General features: G+C 39.6%; 1 protein-coding gene and 1 pseudogene across 4 annotated transcripts in view; one reads left to right on the top strand and one right to left on the bottom strand.

Annotated features, from left to right (window-relative positions):
- Qrich1 (glutamine rich 1) overlaps positions 1–18,965 on the top strand; it is a 47,955-nt gene that overhangs the window by 19,259 nt on the left and 9,731 nt on the right. For all 4 annotated transcript variants that reach the window (XM_005326899.5, XM_005326900.4, XM_013359433.4 and 1 more), the window contains 4 exons: positions 4,552–5,586; positions 12,871–13,048; positions 13,651–13,805; positions 15,106–15,220. In XM_005326899.5, the coding sequence (XP_005326956.1) occupies positions 4,552–5,586; positions 12,871–13,048; positions 13,651–13,805; positions 15,106–15,220 (1,483 nt within the window). The remainder of the gene's footprint in view (positions 1–4,551; positions 5,587–12,870; positions 13,049–13,650; positions 13,806–15,105; positions 15,221–18,965) is intronic.
- On the bottom strand, positions 9,604–11,291 carry LOC120884029 (small ribosomal subunit protein eS6 pseudogene; annotated as a pseudogene).

Below are 18,965 nucleotides of genomic sequence, written 5' to 3'. Positions count from 1 at the left end.
TTTAATATTTTGGTAAAGACGACCTGCAGAAGAACATTATGTGAGCAGTAAAATCCTACCAAGATTTCTAAGGTTTTGCTGAATAATTGTTAAAAGTTATGGATGAGTTTGGAGTACAGGTGCTGTGATTCAGAATTTTGTGGCACATTGAGCACGATTCTCAGTGGTCCTTCCTCAGTGAGGCTCAAAACATGATATGAGCCGAGTGCTTTATTCCATATGTTTTAGTAGTCCCCTTTTTTTTAATTGTATAGGGACACAGTATCTTTATTTATTCATTTATTTTTATCTGGTGTTGAGGATCAAACTCAGTGCCTTACAGCCTTACATGTGTGAGGTCAGCCATCTACCACTGAGGCACAGCCCCCTGCTTTTTGTTTTGAAACATTGTGGATTGAACCCAGGGCCTCAATCAGGATAATAAAGCACTTGTTCTAGTAATGAGCTATATTTCAACGAAGTGGCCTTTTGTAGGAGAAGAGGGGAGTGACATTAATTCTAAAACAACATTAACATTTATTATAATCATTTTAATATGTAATTAATACAATACTATTAATGAGTTCTTTTATTGTACACATCTTTCAAATCTGGTATGTGTTTTTCAGTTGGAGCATATTGTAATTTGACTAGTCACATTTTGAGTGATTGTTGGATACATGTAATTAATGGATACTAGACCGGTGTAGCTTTAGGGAAATATGGAAATAGAAATGTAATTTATTATCTTTCTTTTCTGTTGGTTCTTTTTCTTCTTCTTTTTTAGAACGGGGTCTTGCTATGTTGCTTAAGCATCTGGGATTACAGTTGTGCACCACTGTGCATGGCCAGTAATTTTTTCAATTACTGTTTAGGAGATGGAATTTGGAAATCCAAAATACTGACCCATCTTATTTTCCTTTAAATAAAATATCAGTTTAATACTTAAAATAGCCAGAACAAAACAAAATGTTATTGAGGCTGGGAGTTATAGCTCAGTTATACAGTGTGTACTTACCATGCTTAAGACCCTGGGTTCACTGCACAAAAATCAACTGAAAATGGCTCAAAGACCTAGAAATTAGACCAAAAACTATGCAACTCCTAGAATAAAACTCAGGGTCAACACACCAGTTTACAGTCATAAACACTGGCTTTCTCACTAGGACTCCTAGAGCTCAGGAGCTTCTGCACAGCCAAGGTAACAAGAATGTGAAGACTGAGGACGTAACTCAGTGGTAGAGCACTTGTCTACCAAGTGCAAGGCCCTGTGTTCAATCCCTAGTACCACAAAAAGAAAAAAAAAAGAAAAAAGGGGAAGAGAGAACATACAGAATGGGAGAAAAAATTTTCAAGCTACTCTTTTGAATTAAACAGACACTTCTCAAAAGAAGACAGTGTATTTTTGATAAATGCCTCAGTGATGCTGCTGATGTTGGCCTGGGAGCCACATACATACATACATATATATATATATATTTTTTAACCTGATTTGTTATGCATCATGGCAGAATGCATTTCATTTCATATTATACATATAGAGCACACTTTTTCAAGACACTGATTGTACACAAAGTATTTTCAAACCATTTGTGTCTTATACATGTACTTAGTGTAATGATGTCTAACTCATTCCACCATCATTTCTACCCCTTTGCCCCCTCCTTTATCCTCCCTCCCCTTTGCCCTATCTATAAAGTTCCTCCATTCCTCCCATGCTTCGTTCCCCGCCCCCAGTCTCTATGTGTGTCAGCATCCTCATATCAAAGAAAAATTTGGCCTTTGGTTTTTTTGGAATTGACTTGCTTCACTTAGCATTATATTCTCTAACTTCATCCATATACCTGCAAATGCCATGATTTTATTCTCTTTTAATGCTGAGTAATGTTCCATTGTGTATATATACCAAAGTTTCCCTATCCATTCATCTACTGAAGGGCAGGGAACTATATTTTGATGTTGTAAAGAGATGTGACTTTACTCCATGGAAAAAAATAAGGAATAAAATATTTTTATAGCATCTTACTACTTTATTATTAAATATTATTCTCACATTCCTCTATAGGGAAGTGGACATTCCTTCCCTGGGTATATATTTGAGGAAACTGAAACTTAGAGGTTAGGCATATTACTCATGGACTTCAAAGCCAAGTCTGTGATCTCAGTATTGAACTCTTTACACAGCTTGATGGCTTATCTTTTTTTTTTTAATTGAGAAACATAATTATTGTGATACAATTTACACATTGTAATTCATACCGTTTAGGGGCTGGTAGTTATGTAGCTCAGTGGAATAGTGCATGCTAGCATGTGTAGGGCTCTGGGTTTGATCTCTAGCACCAAATAAATGAATAAGTAAAGTATACAGGACTTAGAGATGTAGCTCAATGGTAGAGCACTTGCCTACTATGTGCTAAGCCCTGGGTTCAATTCCTACTACTGCAAAGAAATAAAAAACAGTATATACTTCAGTGCGGTTTTGTATATTCAATGAGTTTTTACAACTGTCGGTTTTATAATATTTTAATCACCCTATTAAAAAAATCTATTCCCATTAGTAATACTGCATGTTTTCCCTAACCCCTACCCTTCCTCGCCCCTGTATCTACAAGGTACTAATTTACTTTCTGTTTCTATAGAAAATAGATCTTTTTTGGTCATTTCATACAAACAGAATCGTATGATGTGTTCTCCTGTAATGGACTTCATTAGCTTAATATTTTGGATTTCTTTCTACCTTTTGTTTTATGAATAATGCTGCAGTGAACATTTATGTACAAGTTTTTATGGATGTTTTTATTTCTCTTGGGAAGATACCTGGTAGTGTATTTGCTGAGTCATATGATTTATTTATCATGTTTGTTATGTAGTGTGTTTAACCTTTTGAGGAAGTGTCAGACACTTTACAAAGTGTGACAAAGTGGCTGTGTCAACTTTATATATCTTATATAAGCATTCTAATTTCTCCACATCGTCAGCAACACTTGTAGATTTTTTGGGGGGAGGAGGGTGCAGGGGGACTGTGTCTGGATATTTTGCCGAGGATGCCCTGGAACTTAGAATTCTTCTGCCTCAGCCTCTTTAAGTAGCCAGGACTACAGGCGTGTGTGCCACTATTCCCAGCTTGTCTTTTTTTATTTTAGCCATTCTAGTGGGTATCATTGTGGTTTTGATTTTGATTTGCATTTCCTTAATAACCAGTTATGTTGGCCATTTGTATATGGAATTTTGTGTTTTTAATAATTATTTATTTATTTTTATGTGGTGCTGAGGATCAAACCCAGGACCTTGCATGTGCTAGGCGAGCGCTACCACTGAGCCACAATCCCAGCCCCTAGTTTTTGTTTTTGATAGTGGAGATTTAACCTAGAGGCATTTTACCGCCAAGTTACCTTTTTGTTTTTTATTATGAGATAGGGTCTCTCTAAGTTGCTTAGGACCTCACTAACTTGCTGAGGCTGCATTGAACTTGCAATCCTCTTGTCTCAGCTTCCTGAGCTGCCCAGGATTACAGTTGTGCACCACCACACCTGACTGTATATTTTTTTGGAAGAAACCTCTATTCACATTCTTTTCCATTTTTTTGTTCATGATATGAAGAAGAGGTTTAACTTCATTCTTTGCATGTGGATATCCAGTTATCCCAGCATCAGCCTTGTTATCTTGTGTCATGTGTATCTTTCTGTTATTAGATTGATTTACACCCTCATCTGCTTTCTTAATATCTGCCTTTTGTTTTGTTTTCTTTTCCCTTGTTTTCTATCTTCCTAATTTCTACCTGTATTTAGGGAAAGGTTTTTTTTTTAATTGCATAGTATGTATAACTAGCATCTTTTCCTGCTATTTTGTATGCTGAAATAACAGTAAAAAGACACAAGCTACATTGTTACCCAAATGTGTTTCTAGCATATAGTAATCTTGTTTAGAATAAATTATCTGGATTCTTTGGAGTATTACTATTATTTTTAAATGACTTCTCCATTAACAAAAGTATCTTGAGTAGTCTAAAGACACATGCAACAGTGCTTGAATTTAAAACAGCAAATTTGGAAATTTTGAGGAGATTGCAAGAACTTTGTCCCTGTTATATTTTCTACTTGTTCATAATAGGAAATAGGTTTGATCCTGAGTTAAGCAGTTGGGAATGGGTTGTGTTTGTTTTTTCTGGCCTCGTAGAATAGGTGACCCCACTCTTTTTGTCACTTGCTCCAGAGATAAAATATTTCTAAATCATATATTCATAAATTATATACTTGTACCACTGTATTGATATACAAAAAGCAAAGGGGTTGCATTTTCAAATAAACTTAAAATTAGCAAAATTTCTGATTAATTCTTTTCTTATACCCAACTGACTGACTTGCTTGCTCTCTAAGGTAGGTATCTCTCATTCCTGAATGCAATGTGATGCTGAAGAACATTTTGGGAGATTGTGGCATCCTTAGAAGCTTTGTCTGGGCTGCACCCCCACTCCCTTTCATATCACACAGGGCCCCTGAGATTTTTGTTTTCCCTGGGGGCTGGATTCTCAATATTGTCTGGCTCACTCACTGGTGAATCTTGTTGCTGCAGGTACAGGTGCAGGTACAGCAGTCTCCGCAGCAGGTCTCGGCTCAGCAGCTCTCCCCGCAGCTCACCGTTCACCAGCCTGCCGAGCAGCCCATCCAGGTCCAGGTGCAGATCCAGGGCCAGGCACCGCAGTCAGCAGCCCCTTCTATCCAGACCCCGTCTCTACAAAGTCCCAGCCCCTCGCAGCTGCAAGCAGCCCAGATCCAGGTGCAGCACGTGCAGGCGGCCCAGCAGATCCAGACTACAGAAATCCCGGAGGAGCACATCCCACATCAGCAAATCCAGGCTCAGCTCGTGGCTGGCCAGTCTCTTGCTGGGGGTCAGCAGATTCAAATCCAGACCGTGGGTGCCCTTTCCCCACCACCATCCCAGCAGGGCTCACCTCGGGAAGGGGAGCGGCGGGTTGGCACGGCCAGTGTCCTCCAGCCTGTGAAGAAACGCAAAGTGGACATGCCCATCACTGTGTCCTACGCCATCTCAGGGCAGCCGGTGGCCACCGTGCTGGCCATACCACAGGGCCAGCAGCAGAGTTACGTGTCTTTGAGGCCAGACTTACTGACAGTAGACAGTGCCCACCTGTACAGTGCCACTGGGACCATTACTAGCCCTACAGGAGAAACTTGGACCATCCCTGTTTATTCTGCCCAGCCCCGGGGGGACCCTCAGCAGCAGAGCATAACCCACATTGCCATTCCCCAGGAAGCCTACAACGCAGTTCATGTCAGTGGCTCACCCACAGCCCTGGCAGCTGTAAAGCTGGAGGATGACAAGGAGAAGATGGTGGGCACCACGTCTGTAGTGAAAAACTCCCATGAAGAGGTAGTGCAGACCCTTGCAAACTCTCTCTTTCCAGCACAGTTCATGAATGGCAACATCCACATTCCAGTGGCTGTGCAGGCCGTGGCAGGCACGTACCAGAATACAGCTCAGACTGTTCATATATGGGACCCCCAGCAGCAGCCGCAGCAACAAACTCCCCAAGAACAGACGCCACCACCACCACAGCAACAGCAGCAACAGCTCCAGGTTACTTGTTCAGTAAGTGAGACTTACCTTTAGGGCACCCTGCTTCCTCGGGGACCTGTGAAACATAGAACTTGCCTGCAGTGTCAAGCTTGTTTTCTGCCAAAATGTTAGTCTTATAGTGGTAAGAGTATTTAACATTTTGAGGAAGGAAGAGAAGCAGCTGATTAGACTATAAAACAGATTGTAGCTTCTAACCACCTGATGGTTCAAAATGATCAGTAACTACTTTGTAATTTTAAAGATTTAAGTGTTGAATGCCTGGAATACTTCTTTTGTATTCTCTTAGGAAGAATAAGCTTAGAGGTAGGGATCAATAGGATACCCCAAAGATTGTTTGCCTTCCATGTGCTGTTACTTTGCATCAAAGGGAACAACTCTAGTGAAACCCTTATAGTTTAGCACATAGCTTGTAAACTCATCATGGTGGAAAGGCTATGAACCTTCTCTGATTATTGTCTATAATCACTGTAGGTAAGTTAGAAGATAAAAAAAAAAAATACCTCCTAATAAGCCTGTTAAAAGTTAATACCTTTGGGAGCCTTGAGTAAGTTACCTATAGAGTGGTACCTCACAAGCATATTTTTATCTTGCTTGAAAATAGTCAAGATAAGCCTTGGTTAATTGGATTTTCTGACATGGCAGCTATGTTGGAAACTTTTTTCACTCCCTCCTCCAATTCTGGTATTTGAACCTGGAGTGCTTTACCACTGAGCTACATTCCCAGACTTTTTATTTCTATATTTCATTTATTTATTTAATTTATTTATTTTTGTAGTACTGAGGCTTAAACCCTTGAACCCAGGGGCTCTCTACCACTGAGCTACATCCTCAGTCCTTTTTATTTTTTTTAAAGACAGGGTCTTGCTAAGTTGCCTGGGATGGCCTCAAACTTGGAATCCTCTTGCCTCATCTTCCTGAGTTGCTGGGATTATAGGTGTACATGCCCATGTCCAATTACTTCAAAATTTTTGGATTGCAGAAAAGTTCTCAAAAACTGTTGAAATTTCAACTTTAAAATTGTGTAGCTCTTATTGTTTCCAATTATTAATCTTAGGAATAGCTCAGAGGTGTGAATAGATTAATCTGTTTAGGCTATTAGTAAGCTTTCTAGACCCTTTTCTAGTAGACTTTTAGAATAGCATACGGAACCTCTGGTCTTACGGGACTGCTAAAAGTAGCGTGTCTCAGTGGGCATAGGCTTCTGGGGATGCATGTGAAGGAGCTGGCACAATCAAGTTAGATGAAGGACTACACTCAGAAACTCAGACCATAAATTACTAATCAAACTAAGCAACTAATTAAATTAAGTAAAGGCTGACCAGTTTAGTTTGTTTCATGGAGAAAACATTGTATCATCTTGGATGACTTAATAAATACCTGGCTGTCAGGCCTAGAAGTAGAAAGAGATGGTCTTTTTAAAAAAAAAAAAAAAAAGTTTTTAAGTGTAGATGGACATAACACCTTTATTTTTACTTATTTATGTATTTTTGAGTAGTGCTGGGGATCGAACCCAGTACCTCACATGTGCTAGGTGAGTGCTGTACCACTGAGCCACAGCCCCAGCTTGAGATGGTCCTTGTTTAACTGAGTCTAGTTGTGAGAGTAAGAAGTTGCAATTTGCAAACCTGGAGCACTGGTGCATGCTTTTAATCCCAGCTACTCAGAGACTGAGGAAGAAGGATCACAAGATCAGGGTCAGACAGGCAATTTACTGAGTTCTTGTCTCAATATTTTTGGAAAAAAGGGCTGGTGATGTAGTTTAGTGGAAAAGTGCTTGAGTGTGCTTGCCTAGTAGTATAAGGCCCTGGGTTTGATCCCCAGTACCACAAAAAAAAAAAAAAAAAAAAGGAATTCATGATTTCTTTTCTTTTGAATTATTTATAAGGCAGCGTAATTAAGAATGACAACATGATACATAAACAAATTGGAAATTCAGAAATTCTAGGTTAAAAGTTAACAGAGCTACTCAGGAGGGGCTGAAACAGAAGGATCACAAGTTCAGACTGAGGAATTTAGGGAGACTGTGTCTGAAGATAAAAAGGCTAAAGGTGTAGCTTTCAATCACCCATTCAATCCCTAATACTGCCAAAAAAAAAAAAAAGTAAACAGTGGTGTCTTTGGAAAATAATTTACAGCATCTAAGCTGTAAGAAGAATGGAACATCATAAATACAGAGATGAACCAAAAGGACATTGCCAAAGGCAACATAAAAGAGGAACCATGCGAGAGGAGTTAGGATAGAGGAAGGGGAGTGATGTCTTTTCAAAGTGAAGAGTTGGATTAGATCTGATCTGTGGTACGAAATCTGAAATTTCTGGGTAATGTGACAAGAGCAATCAAGCAGAGGTATATAGAATCAGAAGATTTGTAATGCAGCTCTGCTCAGCTTTTGTTCATAAAGCTTTCTTTAACCTAATGGTTCAATTGCAGGTGAGGCTTTCTTTGGAGCTTATTTTTCTCTGTAATTTATCTGTCTAGGCCTTCTAGTATGAGAAGCTCTTTTCTGGAGTTTAGTGTTCTTCAGAGTCTCTCTTTTAGCAATCTTACAGGAATTTATGTCAGTTTTATTATCAGAAAAACTGAGAATACCCATCACAAGGGAAAGGTGAGTGTGTTTGTATAGATCACAAATAAGCCTCTCCTTTTCTTATCAGGCTTTGGGCTATGTGTTGGGGAATAAAGTTAACAACCCAGGCTCCTTTACCTTAGGATCATTTAGAACGCAAGGAGAAAATAGATATGTTTTATGAGTTGAATCCTAAGGAGAGCTGGTAACAGTGTTGTGCTCTGTGCTGCCTTGGATTGAGGAGGGCAATAACCTTTTATGAAAGCTTTCATATTTTCTTTTCTTAAAACCAGATTTATGGTAAAACTTTCTTTTGATCTGATATCCACCTCCATCTGTTGTTCCATTTCTCTGCTTTATTCTTTTTTTTCTTGGGAGTTCTTAAAAGTACTATCTGCACAAGAGGGCTCTACTTGTTTCCCATCATTTTTTTTCCCCAAAAAATGGAGAATCACTGATGCCCAGACTGGCATAGAACTCCTGGATATAAGTGATCTTTCTGCCTCAGCTTCTTCATTAATTAAGCCGCTGTGTTCAGCTTCAGTTTTCTTATTGACTCCTGTCTGAATCTGTTCTTGTCTGGGTGAGCAGTGACATCTTGTGGCTAGAAAATGGGCCCATTTGTCGTCATGCCCCTTCCCACCCCATCCCATCTTTGATACTGGGTATTGAACCCAGGGGCACTTTACCAGCCTCAGCCCTTTTTATTTGTTTTTACTTTTGAGACAGGGCCTTCCTAAGGTTCTAAGTCTGGTCTTAAACTTGTAATCCTCCTGCCTCATCCTCCTAAACTGCTGGGATTACAGGTACTCACATGTCTTGGAGCAAAGGTTTTCTTTAATGACTTCTAGAATAGCCACTGGAGTCAAGAAAAACGCATACTAGGGTTTTTGTTCAAATCACTACAGAGTCAGTCAATTCTTTGCCCCAGGCTGTGGTTTAATGCATTTCTGTACTCTTGAGCCTAAGACAAAACTTTGCTAACATGTTTGTTGAATTGATCAAATATATAAAACTGAGGTATTTTGGGGCTGAGGTTGTGGCTCAGTGGTAGAGCGCTGAGGGACTAATTTGCCTAATTGGTCCCTTTTGTTGGACCCTCTCGTTAGTTTTTTTAAAATATTTTTTTAGTTGTTGATGGACCTTTATTTTTATTTATTTGTATATGGTGCTAAGAATCGAACCCAGTGCCTCACATATGCTAGGCACTTGATCTAACACTGAGCTATAACGCCAGCCCGCTCACATTAATTTATAATTTAGATTTTTCTTTAATGCAAACAGCTTTTTAGTATCAGATGTACACCTTGATTAGAAGGCAATTCATCATTATTTCTTTTCTTTTTCTGGATACTGGGGATTGAACCCAGGGCACTTTACCACTGAGCCACATCCCCATCCCTTTGTATGTTTTAGTTATTTATTTTTGAAGGTCTGATCTTATTTGCTACTCTTAAAAACTCTTATTTTTGACTAGTCTCAGAAGTAGAAGCTTGCAGAGAGGACAGTCCACATCTCTTGGCAGTCTGTTCCTGGCGCTTTTCTTCGGCCTCTTTCGTTCTCTTGGCCAAAAATTTGGCATATTCTACAGCCTGTTCCTTATTTTTCTTAGTACACTGTTTCTTCAGAACAATACATGGGCGCTTGTGTTGCAGGATACATGGAATAAGGAGACACTGAATCTTCTTTGGTGCTTCGGTCCTGGGTTTTTTTTACCTTCTTTGTTTAAAGGTTTTCTGACAACACATTGGCAGTCATCATTTTCCTTAGAGAGATTGAAAAGTTTGCAGATTCTACCTAGCTCTTTTGTGTCCCAGCCTATGAGATACAGTAGTATCCGTAAGTCTAGGAATATCCTTCTCTCTCTTTTTTTTTTTTTTTACAATAACCAAGTTGAGAATGCTCAGATTGGCATTCACAGTGCAACCTCAAACAGATTTGTGCTTCCTCTCTCCAGTTCACCTTGGTCTATACAGGAATGCCTCTTATTCAGTAGCAGGCAAACACAGCCATGGGTCACAACACTGTGTTTCATGAGGAAACCTTGTTTGTGGTACCTGCCACTGATTAGGACCACATAATCCTTCTATTCTTCACCCAGAGCATCAGCAGCAGTGCCTCACATATGCTAGGCACTTGATCTAACACTGAGCTATAACGCCAGCCCGCAGTGGCGGTACACTTCTGTGGCAGTACACTTCTCATGATAAGTACAAAGTTTGCATTCATCATCCACTTCAATGAGTTTCTGGCAGCCAGTAGCTGGAAGGAGATATTCAGCTTCTTCTTGGGCAGCTTTATTTTTTATTTTGAGATAAGATCTCACTAAGTTGTTGAGGCTGGCTTTGAACTTGTGATCCTCCTGCCTCAAGCCTCCCAAGTCTCTAGGATTACAGGTGTGTGCCACCATGCCCAGCCATCTTATGCATCTTTTTTTTTTGTTGTTAAATTGTTGATACATCTTTATTTTATGTATTTGTTTATATGTGGTGCTGAGGGATCGAACCCAGTGCCTCACACATACCAGGCAAGTGCACTACCGCTGAGCCACAGCCCCAACCCCCTTATGCATCTTGATACATAAAATATTGGTGATTTCCTTAGGATAGAGTTCCAGGTCAAAACATGGACGTTTTCTTGAGGCTTGATACATAACATCAAAAACTGTATTGTTCTATTTCCCCATTTAAAAGTATCTTATCAAAGCTAATAGAATTTTATTTGTTGGTAAGCAAATTTGTGTCATGTAGAAACTATTTTTGCCTTCAATTGGAATGATTTTTTCATATTCCTCAGCCCTTTGAGTAAGGGAGGTGTTGATTGTGGCATAAAATTTCTGAACTCAAGGGGATTTGATCAGAAAACAGAGGTATAGTATGTATGAGACCCAAGAACTTACACTTGTGCCCGACGCAGTGGTGTACACCTGTAATCCCAGTTGCTCAGGAGGCTGAGGCAGGAGGATCAAGAGTTCAAACCAGTTTCGGCAATGGCGAGGCACTAAGCAACTCAGTGAGACCCTGTCTCTAAATAAAATACAAAATAGGGCTGGGGATGTGGCTCAGTGGTTGAGTCCCCTGAGTTCAATCCCTAGTACCCTCCCCCCAAAAAACCAAAAACAGAAACCTGCACTTGGCATCTTTGTGTCCATCTAACCTTTTGGGGATTGTGACTGAGAATGATACTCCGTCTCTTTTCCATGTGGCTTGGCTGTCAGACCATTGATGGTGGGGCCATTCTTGCTTTGAAAGGAAGAAGGTGTAATGTTGTCTCCTGTTTTTATAAAATGGATTATGTCCTTATGAGTGTGAGAATCTTAATTTCAGAAGAAGCATGGAAAAATTAGAACCTTATAGCTAGAAAAACCGTAACAATTGTCCTGTCTTACATCTTACAATGGCAGAGGAGACAACACCACTAATTTATTGTGTTTCTTGATAGTGGTCCTTGCTTAGTGGTGTACACCTATTATCACAGCAACTGAGGAGGCTGAGGCAGGAGTGTTGAAAGTTTGAGGCCAGCCTTAGCAACTAGGCAAGACCCTGTTAAAAAAAAAAAAAAAAGAGGAACAAACAATGCCAGAGGCCCAGTGTGGTAGTGCATGCCTTTAATCCCATCTGAGGTAGGAGGGTCATAAGTTTTAGGTTGGCCTGAGCAATTTAGTAAGACTGTCTCAAAATGAAAAAATAAAAGGAGGATATTGGGGATATAGTTTAGGAGTAGAGCCCTTGCATAGCAAGTGCAAGGTTTTGGGTTCAAGCCCCAGCATCACCAAAAAAAAAAGGAAAAAAAAAAATGTTAACATCATGCCTTCACCTTAGAACAACTATAAAGTTCAATCTGTTGGAATAAGACACAGTTGTAGATACTCTCAAAATGTAGTCCTGAGGATTTTAAGGTGCAGCTAAGTTTAAGCCTCAGTACTTGGCACATATGCTATTGCAAGTAAGATCTGCAGAGTAGCAACCTTGATTCTAATTGGAAATTTGTTAGAAAGGCACAATCTTGAATCACATCCCAGATTTTTTCAATCAGAATGTGCTCCCTCCATTCCCTTGTCCATCCTGGTACTGAATCCAGGGGCATTCTGTATCCCAACCCTTCAAAAAAAAATCTTTTTTTTTTATTTAATTTTGAGACAGGTCTTATTAAATTTCCCGGACTGGCCTTGAACTAGGAATTCTCCTGCCTCAGTCTCTGGATAGGGAATTAACTTTTTATTTGTAGTTTTAGAAGTATTGATACCTAGGTTCCAGAGACATATTCTAGGGTTAGCCAGGGTATTGTTGTTTTTAAATAAAGTACTCAAAGTGCAGCCAAGGCTGAGAAGCCTATTTCAGTTGCCTTTGCTGTCCCAAGAATAAGTACCCAAAGCTACTTCAAGGTAGAACAATAAGAATAGAGGGTTTTTTTTTGTTGTTGTTGTTGTTTATTTGTTTGGTTCTTTTGGTACGAGGAATTGAACCCAGGAATGCTTTATCATTGAGTTACCTCCTTAGTCCTTTTATTTTATATCTTGAGACAGGGTCTTGCTAAATTACTTAGGCTGGCCTCAAACTTGCAATCCTCCTATCTTAGTTTCTTGTCTCTGGGATTATAGGCATGTGCCACTGTGCCTGGCAAAGAGATTTTTTTTTTTTAGTTAAATGAATTTAATACTTTCTTGGAAATTTGCTAAAGGACCTAATGTACAATAGTATTAACACATTCTGATGGTTTTCCTCTCATAGGCTCAAACTGTCCAGGTTGCTGAAGTTGAACCACAGTCACAGCCACAGCCTTCCCCAGAACTTCTGCTTCCAAATTCTTTGAAACCAGAAGAAGGGCTTGAAGTATGGAAAAGCTGGGCCCAGACCAAGAATGCTGAACTAGAAAAGGATGCTCAGAATAGATTGGCACCCATTGGGAGTGAGTGTTTGGGGAAGATGGGAGATGTCTATAATCTAAATAACAGGACTATAGTAACTGGTGTCCTCTGGCTCTGTAGAGAGCACCCTCTTAAATAGTATGCTGCATTGTGACTATCAGCAAGCAAGCCTGACCCTGTACAGATGATCATGATTTGTGGGGTTTGCCTAAAACCAAGCATTTTTATATACATGGCTTTCTAGAGTCAATGTAGCAGACCAGAGCAAAGTGACTTTTAGGAAAAAACATGAGCCCACTGAGTGTTTTCAATGCCCTTCTTTGCCATTAGATTTATATACTTTCCCATGTTACAGAGTGGATTCTGTTTTTTTTTTTTTTTTTTTTTTTTTCCCGCTTTTACTTCTTGATCCTAGTAATAATTTGGGGGATATATGTGAAATGAGGCAGGTTATAATAAAGAAACCCTTGGTGTAATATTATATATGATTACTGCCTTAGTAGGCCGGTTTTGATCATAAATAGAAATGAACATTCCTGTACCAGCAACCTGATTCTCTGAGCCCTCCTTTCAGGAAAATGAGTACCCAATAAAGAGACACCTATACCCAGACTCCCACTCACCTTTGAGACTTGTGTTATAGGACGCCAATTGCTGCGATTCCAGGAAGATCTCATCTCCTCTGCTGTGGCTGAGTTGAATTATGGCCTCTGTCTAATGACACGGGAAGCTCGAAATGGAGATGGTGAACCCTATGATCCGGATGTGCTCTACTATATTTTCTTGTGTATTCAAAAGGTAGGACGCACCTTTACATAGAAGTATTTTTAAGCTCTGTTCCCATTTCGTGTTTGCTGATTAGTCAAGTTTAGTAAAATGACTAGAAGTGAAAATAAATTGTTTTTTAGCTATATAATGAGTTTTAAAATAAACTGTTTTAATTGCAAAGACCTAAATATTAGTGATCTAGAGCATTTGGCTAGCATGCACCAGGCCCTGAGTTTCCTCCCCAGCATAGCATCACAAAAGAAAATAAAGAAGAAAAAGGAAAAAAAGACCTAAATGTTCACTTTAGACCATAAAATAAGCAAACATCTAAAATCCTACCATCTAGCAAAACTTCTATTAAATTATTTGGTTATTACCTTAGTAGCTTTTTTTTTTTAATCACAAAGCATTTTACACTTTTCTGTTAAAATGAACATTGTTTTTATTAAAAAGTAACTTATTTAGAACAAAGTCTGGTGCTAACATAGCTTTTCACATTAATACTATGTTAACACAAAGCAATTATTTGAAGAAGTCTGATTAGAATTGTATGTGAATATTGTTAGACTTTTAGGACACATAATGTGAAGCATAAAATAGGAGCTCAGATTGGCAGTTTGGGAAGCCTTTTTTAGTATTTGAAGTCTTTTGGAGAATTCATAATAAGATTGAGTAGGACTTACTTGTTTGGGAATTTGGTGGCTGGTCCTGAGAAAAGCCTGCCTCCCACTTTGTTCCTGTTTCTTTCTGGCCCTAACCCAGATACCATGTGAATAACATTACATGATCTCTTCACTTATGCTATACCCAGTCTTAAAAGAAAGGTATAGTCAGGTTGGGGATGTGGCTCAAGTGGTAGCGTGCTCACCTAGCATGTGTGAGGCCTTGTGTTCGATTCTTAGCACCACGTAAAAATAAAACAAAGATATCGTGTCCACTTGCAACTAAAAAAAATAAATACATTAAAAAAAAAAAAGAAAAAGAAAGGTATAGTCATCTCCATTTATAGACAAGAAAACTGAGCCCCAAGTTAAAAGCTATATATCTATTATTTAAATAATATACTAGTAAGGGGCTGTCCTCAGAGCTTATTCATCATTTTGTTACCACAGACGATACCTTGCTTAGGTAAAATAACATTCAGAAAATCATCATTGATCTAACTCTATAATGTTGTGGGAATCAGTTCACATGATTTGGATTACACTGTTAGATAGACTGGACAGTTTTGTTGTGGTAGAGAGAGGTAGGGTGCTAGTGGAAAAATGTTTATTTCTCCCAAAAGTTTATTCAAGAAACAACCAATAACTTTCATTGTTTTACGTTTTAGTATCTTTTTGAAAATGGAAGGGTAGATGACATTTTCTCCGATCTTTATTATGTTCGATTCACCGAGTGGCTCCACGAAGTTCTGAAGGATGTTCAGCCTCGGGTCACTCCACTTGGTAAGTCTTTGGACCCTTTTCCCATTTGAATTTTAAAACATAGGCTGTTTTGCACCAAATGTGGTGGCACACTCATATAATCCCATCAACTCTGGAGGCTGAGGCAGAAAGATTGTAAGTTTTGAGACTAGCCTCAGTAATTTAGTGAGGCCTTAGCAACTTAGTGAGACCCTGTCTCAAATAAGAAATAAAAAGGGCTGAGGATGTGGCTTAGTGGTTTAAGTGTTCAATCACCAGTACCTGGAAGGAAAAAAAAAAGGCAGTTTCTGTGGCTGGCTATGATTATAGTAAGGGGCCATGGGACTTATAAATCCCAGGCAACAGTATTGGCCTTGGTGCTGCTTTGCCTGATATCAGAAGGGGCATTGCTCTTCAGAGAATTCTGTTAGTCCCAGTGTGGCAAAGGACCCAGAGACATGCGAAACTAGTGGAGTGGTTTCTATGTTTTTTATTTTTATTTTTCTATTAAAATTTATTGATTGACCAGGTGTGGTGGTACATGCCTAAAATTCCAGCTACTCAGGAAGCTAGTGCAGGAAGATGGCAAGTTTGAGTTCAGTATGGCAACTTAGTGAAACCTGTCTCAAAATAAAAAATAAAAATGTCTGAGGATTTAGTTCAGTGGTAAAATGCTCCTGAGCTTATTCTCCAGAATGGGGGTGGGAGGTGTTATTATTAAAGTCAGAATCATAGCTGGGTGCAGTAGCTCATGCCTATAGTCCCAGCTACTGGAGAGGATTACTTGAGCCCAGGAGTTCAGGTCAGCCTGGACAACATAGTGATACCCTATCTCAAGACATAGCTGGATATGGTGGCATATTCCTGTAATCCTAGAAACTCAGGAGTCTGACAGGAGGACTGCATGTTTGAGGCCAACCTGAGCAACTTAGACCCTGTCTCAGAATAAAAAGGGCTGGGTTGGGGATGTAGCTCAGAGATAAAGTGCCCCTGGGTTCAATCCCTAGAACCATACACACACGCACAAAAAAAGGACACAAGCGAGAAAGAGAATTGAAAGGGGCTGGGAATAGTGCTGGGAATAGCGCTCAATGGCAGAACACTTACCTATCATGCGAAGGCCCTGGTTTTGATCCCAGCACAACTGCACCCCCTACTCAAAAATTTTAAGAACCATTTCAGCTGTAGAACATAATCTTATAAATAAATATTTCTTTATTTATTTTTGAGAAAAAGTTCTATTACTTTGCCAGCAAAGATGGAACAGGGGATGCCTGTCTCAGAGGCTGTAATTCTGGCAATTAAGGGTAACAGGGTTTTTTAAAAATATTTATTTTTTAGCTGGGCACAATATCTTTATTTTATTTATTTTTATGGAGTGCTGAAGATTGAACCCAGGGCCTCACACATGCTAGGCGAGCACTCTACTACTGAGCCACAACCCCAGCCCAGTAACAGTTTTTAAAGAGGTAATTAAAGACTACATTTCATATGTTCTACATAGGGAGTTGTGATTTGCTTGTTAATTTGGGAGATAGTCATTTCTTAGATCTTCTGGTGCCATCCCTGAAATCTGAATTACTTCTCTCCTGTGGTGGGTCTATGCTCAAGGACAGATTACTATCTGGGGTGGGGAAGAATGGTAATCCTTTCCCTTGCCTCAGATTAGAGAGGGGGAGGGAGAGAGGGAGAGGAAGAAAAAGAAACATGTCTGGTTTAAAAAATAAGTTGCAGTGACAGAGCAGCAAGAACTGTATTCAAAGCACAAAGTAGACCATTTTTACATTTCCCCACTGTCAATTTCTACATTCCATTTCTATGGAAAAATGGGTGTGACATCTCCAAGCTGCTTCCTACTGAGAGAGGGTAAAGTTGTGTGGAATTGACCTGAAGTTCTTGCTCTCTATCAGGTGGGGCATGGATAATTGAGGGTATTTAGCATCAGAGCAACCTAGAGGTCCATGCTGGCATTTGGTGGGTCTGGGCAGGAATCATGTTAGGACAACAGTAAACAAGACAGTAATGCTTTACTTGTTTTGTAAACAGTTAACACGAAAGCAATCAGTATTTCAGCCATTTTCTGAAAACCATGAAGACAGTAACTCATTAAAACCTTAAGCAAGGGCTGGCGATGTGGCTCAAGCGGTAGCGCGCTCGCCTGGCATGCGTGCGGCCCGGGTTCGATCCTCAGCACCACATACCAACAAAGATGTTGTGTCCGCCGAGAACTAAAAAATAAATATTAAAAATTCTCTCTCTCTCTCTCTCCCCCCCCCCTCTCTCACTCTCTCTTTAAAAAAAAAAAAAAAAAAAAAAAAAAACCTTAAGCAAAAGCTTAAGATGGGATCCAGCATGCCATTGATTTGTGAGGAGGCCATTTAAAGCATTTGAGTAGAGTTGTTAGAAATATATTCAATATTTAGTTTTTATAATGGTGTCCATTTGAGATGTAGTTAAAAGATATTTAATGTCATCTTATTTCTGTAAAATAGCTTTTTCATTAGTATTACCCCTATGTTCAGTAGAGGCATCCCTTTAACTGTGTCATTTAGGACTCTACTGGCAAAGTTAGTTAGGCCTTTTGTGTGCCACATTGCATCTTTTAAACTAATCTGAGGAATAAATATCGGGGCTAGATAATACTATCAGTGAAAAACAGATCTAAGTTATCTTTGTAGGAAATTAGGAAGACTTGTAGGTCTATCAGATCAGGCTCAAATTGACTCAGAACAAACTTAAAACTGGAGTCCTTTGAAGTAGTTGTTCTTAGGTACTCCCACTCTTCCTTTATAGCCTCCAGCTTTACTTTTGGTAGGGCTGACACAAGTGTATATCTGAAGTTAGATTAAAAAAAATAATAAGTTTTCTTGCCTTTTAAATGTCCACCTATGCTGCGTATGGTAGCATGTGCCTGTAATAGCTACTTAAGGAGGCAGGGCAACGAGGATCATGAGTTCACAATACCTTTATTTATTTATTTTTATGTAGTGCTGAGGATTGCTGGACTAAAACCAGCCTCAGCAATTTAGAGAGACGGTAAGCAACTCAGCAAGACCGTCTCTAAATAAAATATAAAAATGACTAGGGGGTGCTGGGGATGTGGCTCAAGCGGTAGCGCGCTCGCCTGGCATGCATGCGGCCTGGGTTCGATCCTCAGCACCACATACCAACAAAGATGTTGTGTCCACCAAGAACTAAAAAGATATAAATATTAAAAAAAAAAAATGACTGGGGGATGTGCTTAGTGGTTAAGCACCTCTAGGTTCAATTGCCAGTACCTCCCCCCAAAAAAGTCCACATAAATTGCTCTCCTGCCAGATGTTTAAGACCAACTTGGGGGCTAGGGTTGTGCCTCAGTGGTAGAGTACTTGTGTTGCACATGTGAAGCACTCGGTAAAAATTTTTAAAAAAGACCAATTTGGGGGGCTGGGGATGTGGCTCAAGCGGTAGCGCGCTCGCCTGGCATGCGTGCGGCCCGGGTTCGATCCTCAGCACCACGTACAAACAAAGATGTTGTGTCCGCCCATAACTAAAATAAAAAAAATAAAAAAATAAAAAAAGACCAATTTGGTCAAAATTGACATCTACTCTTTTTTTTAAAGAGAGAGTGAGAGAGGGGTAGAGAGAGGAGAGAGAGAGAATTTTTTATTTTTCATTTATCGGCGAACACAACATCTTTGTTTGTATGTGGTGCTGAGGATCGAACCCGGGCCGCACACATGCCAGGCGAGTGTGCTACCGCTTGAGCCACATCCCCAGCCCTGACATCTACTCTTAAGAGGCAGCT

The sequence above is a fragment of the Ictidomys tridecemlineatus genome, chromosome 3 (genome assembly GCF_052094955.1).
Source record: "Ictidomys tridecemlineatus isolate mIctTri1 chromosome 3, mIctTri1.hap1, whole genome shotgun sequence".
NCBI lineage: Eukaryota > Metazoa > Chordata > Mammalia > Rodentia > Sciuridae > Ictidomys > Ictidomys tridecemlineatus.
Note: the sequence above shows the minus strand (reverse complement) of the source record. Positions and strands in the feature narration are given on the sequence as shown.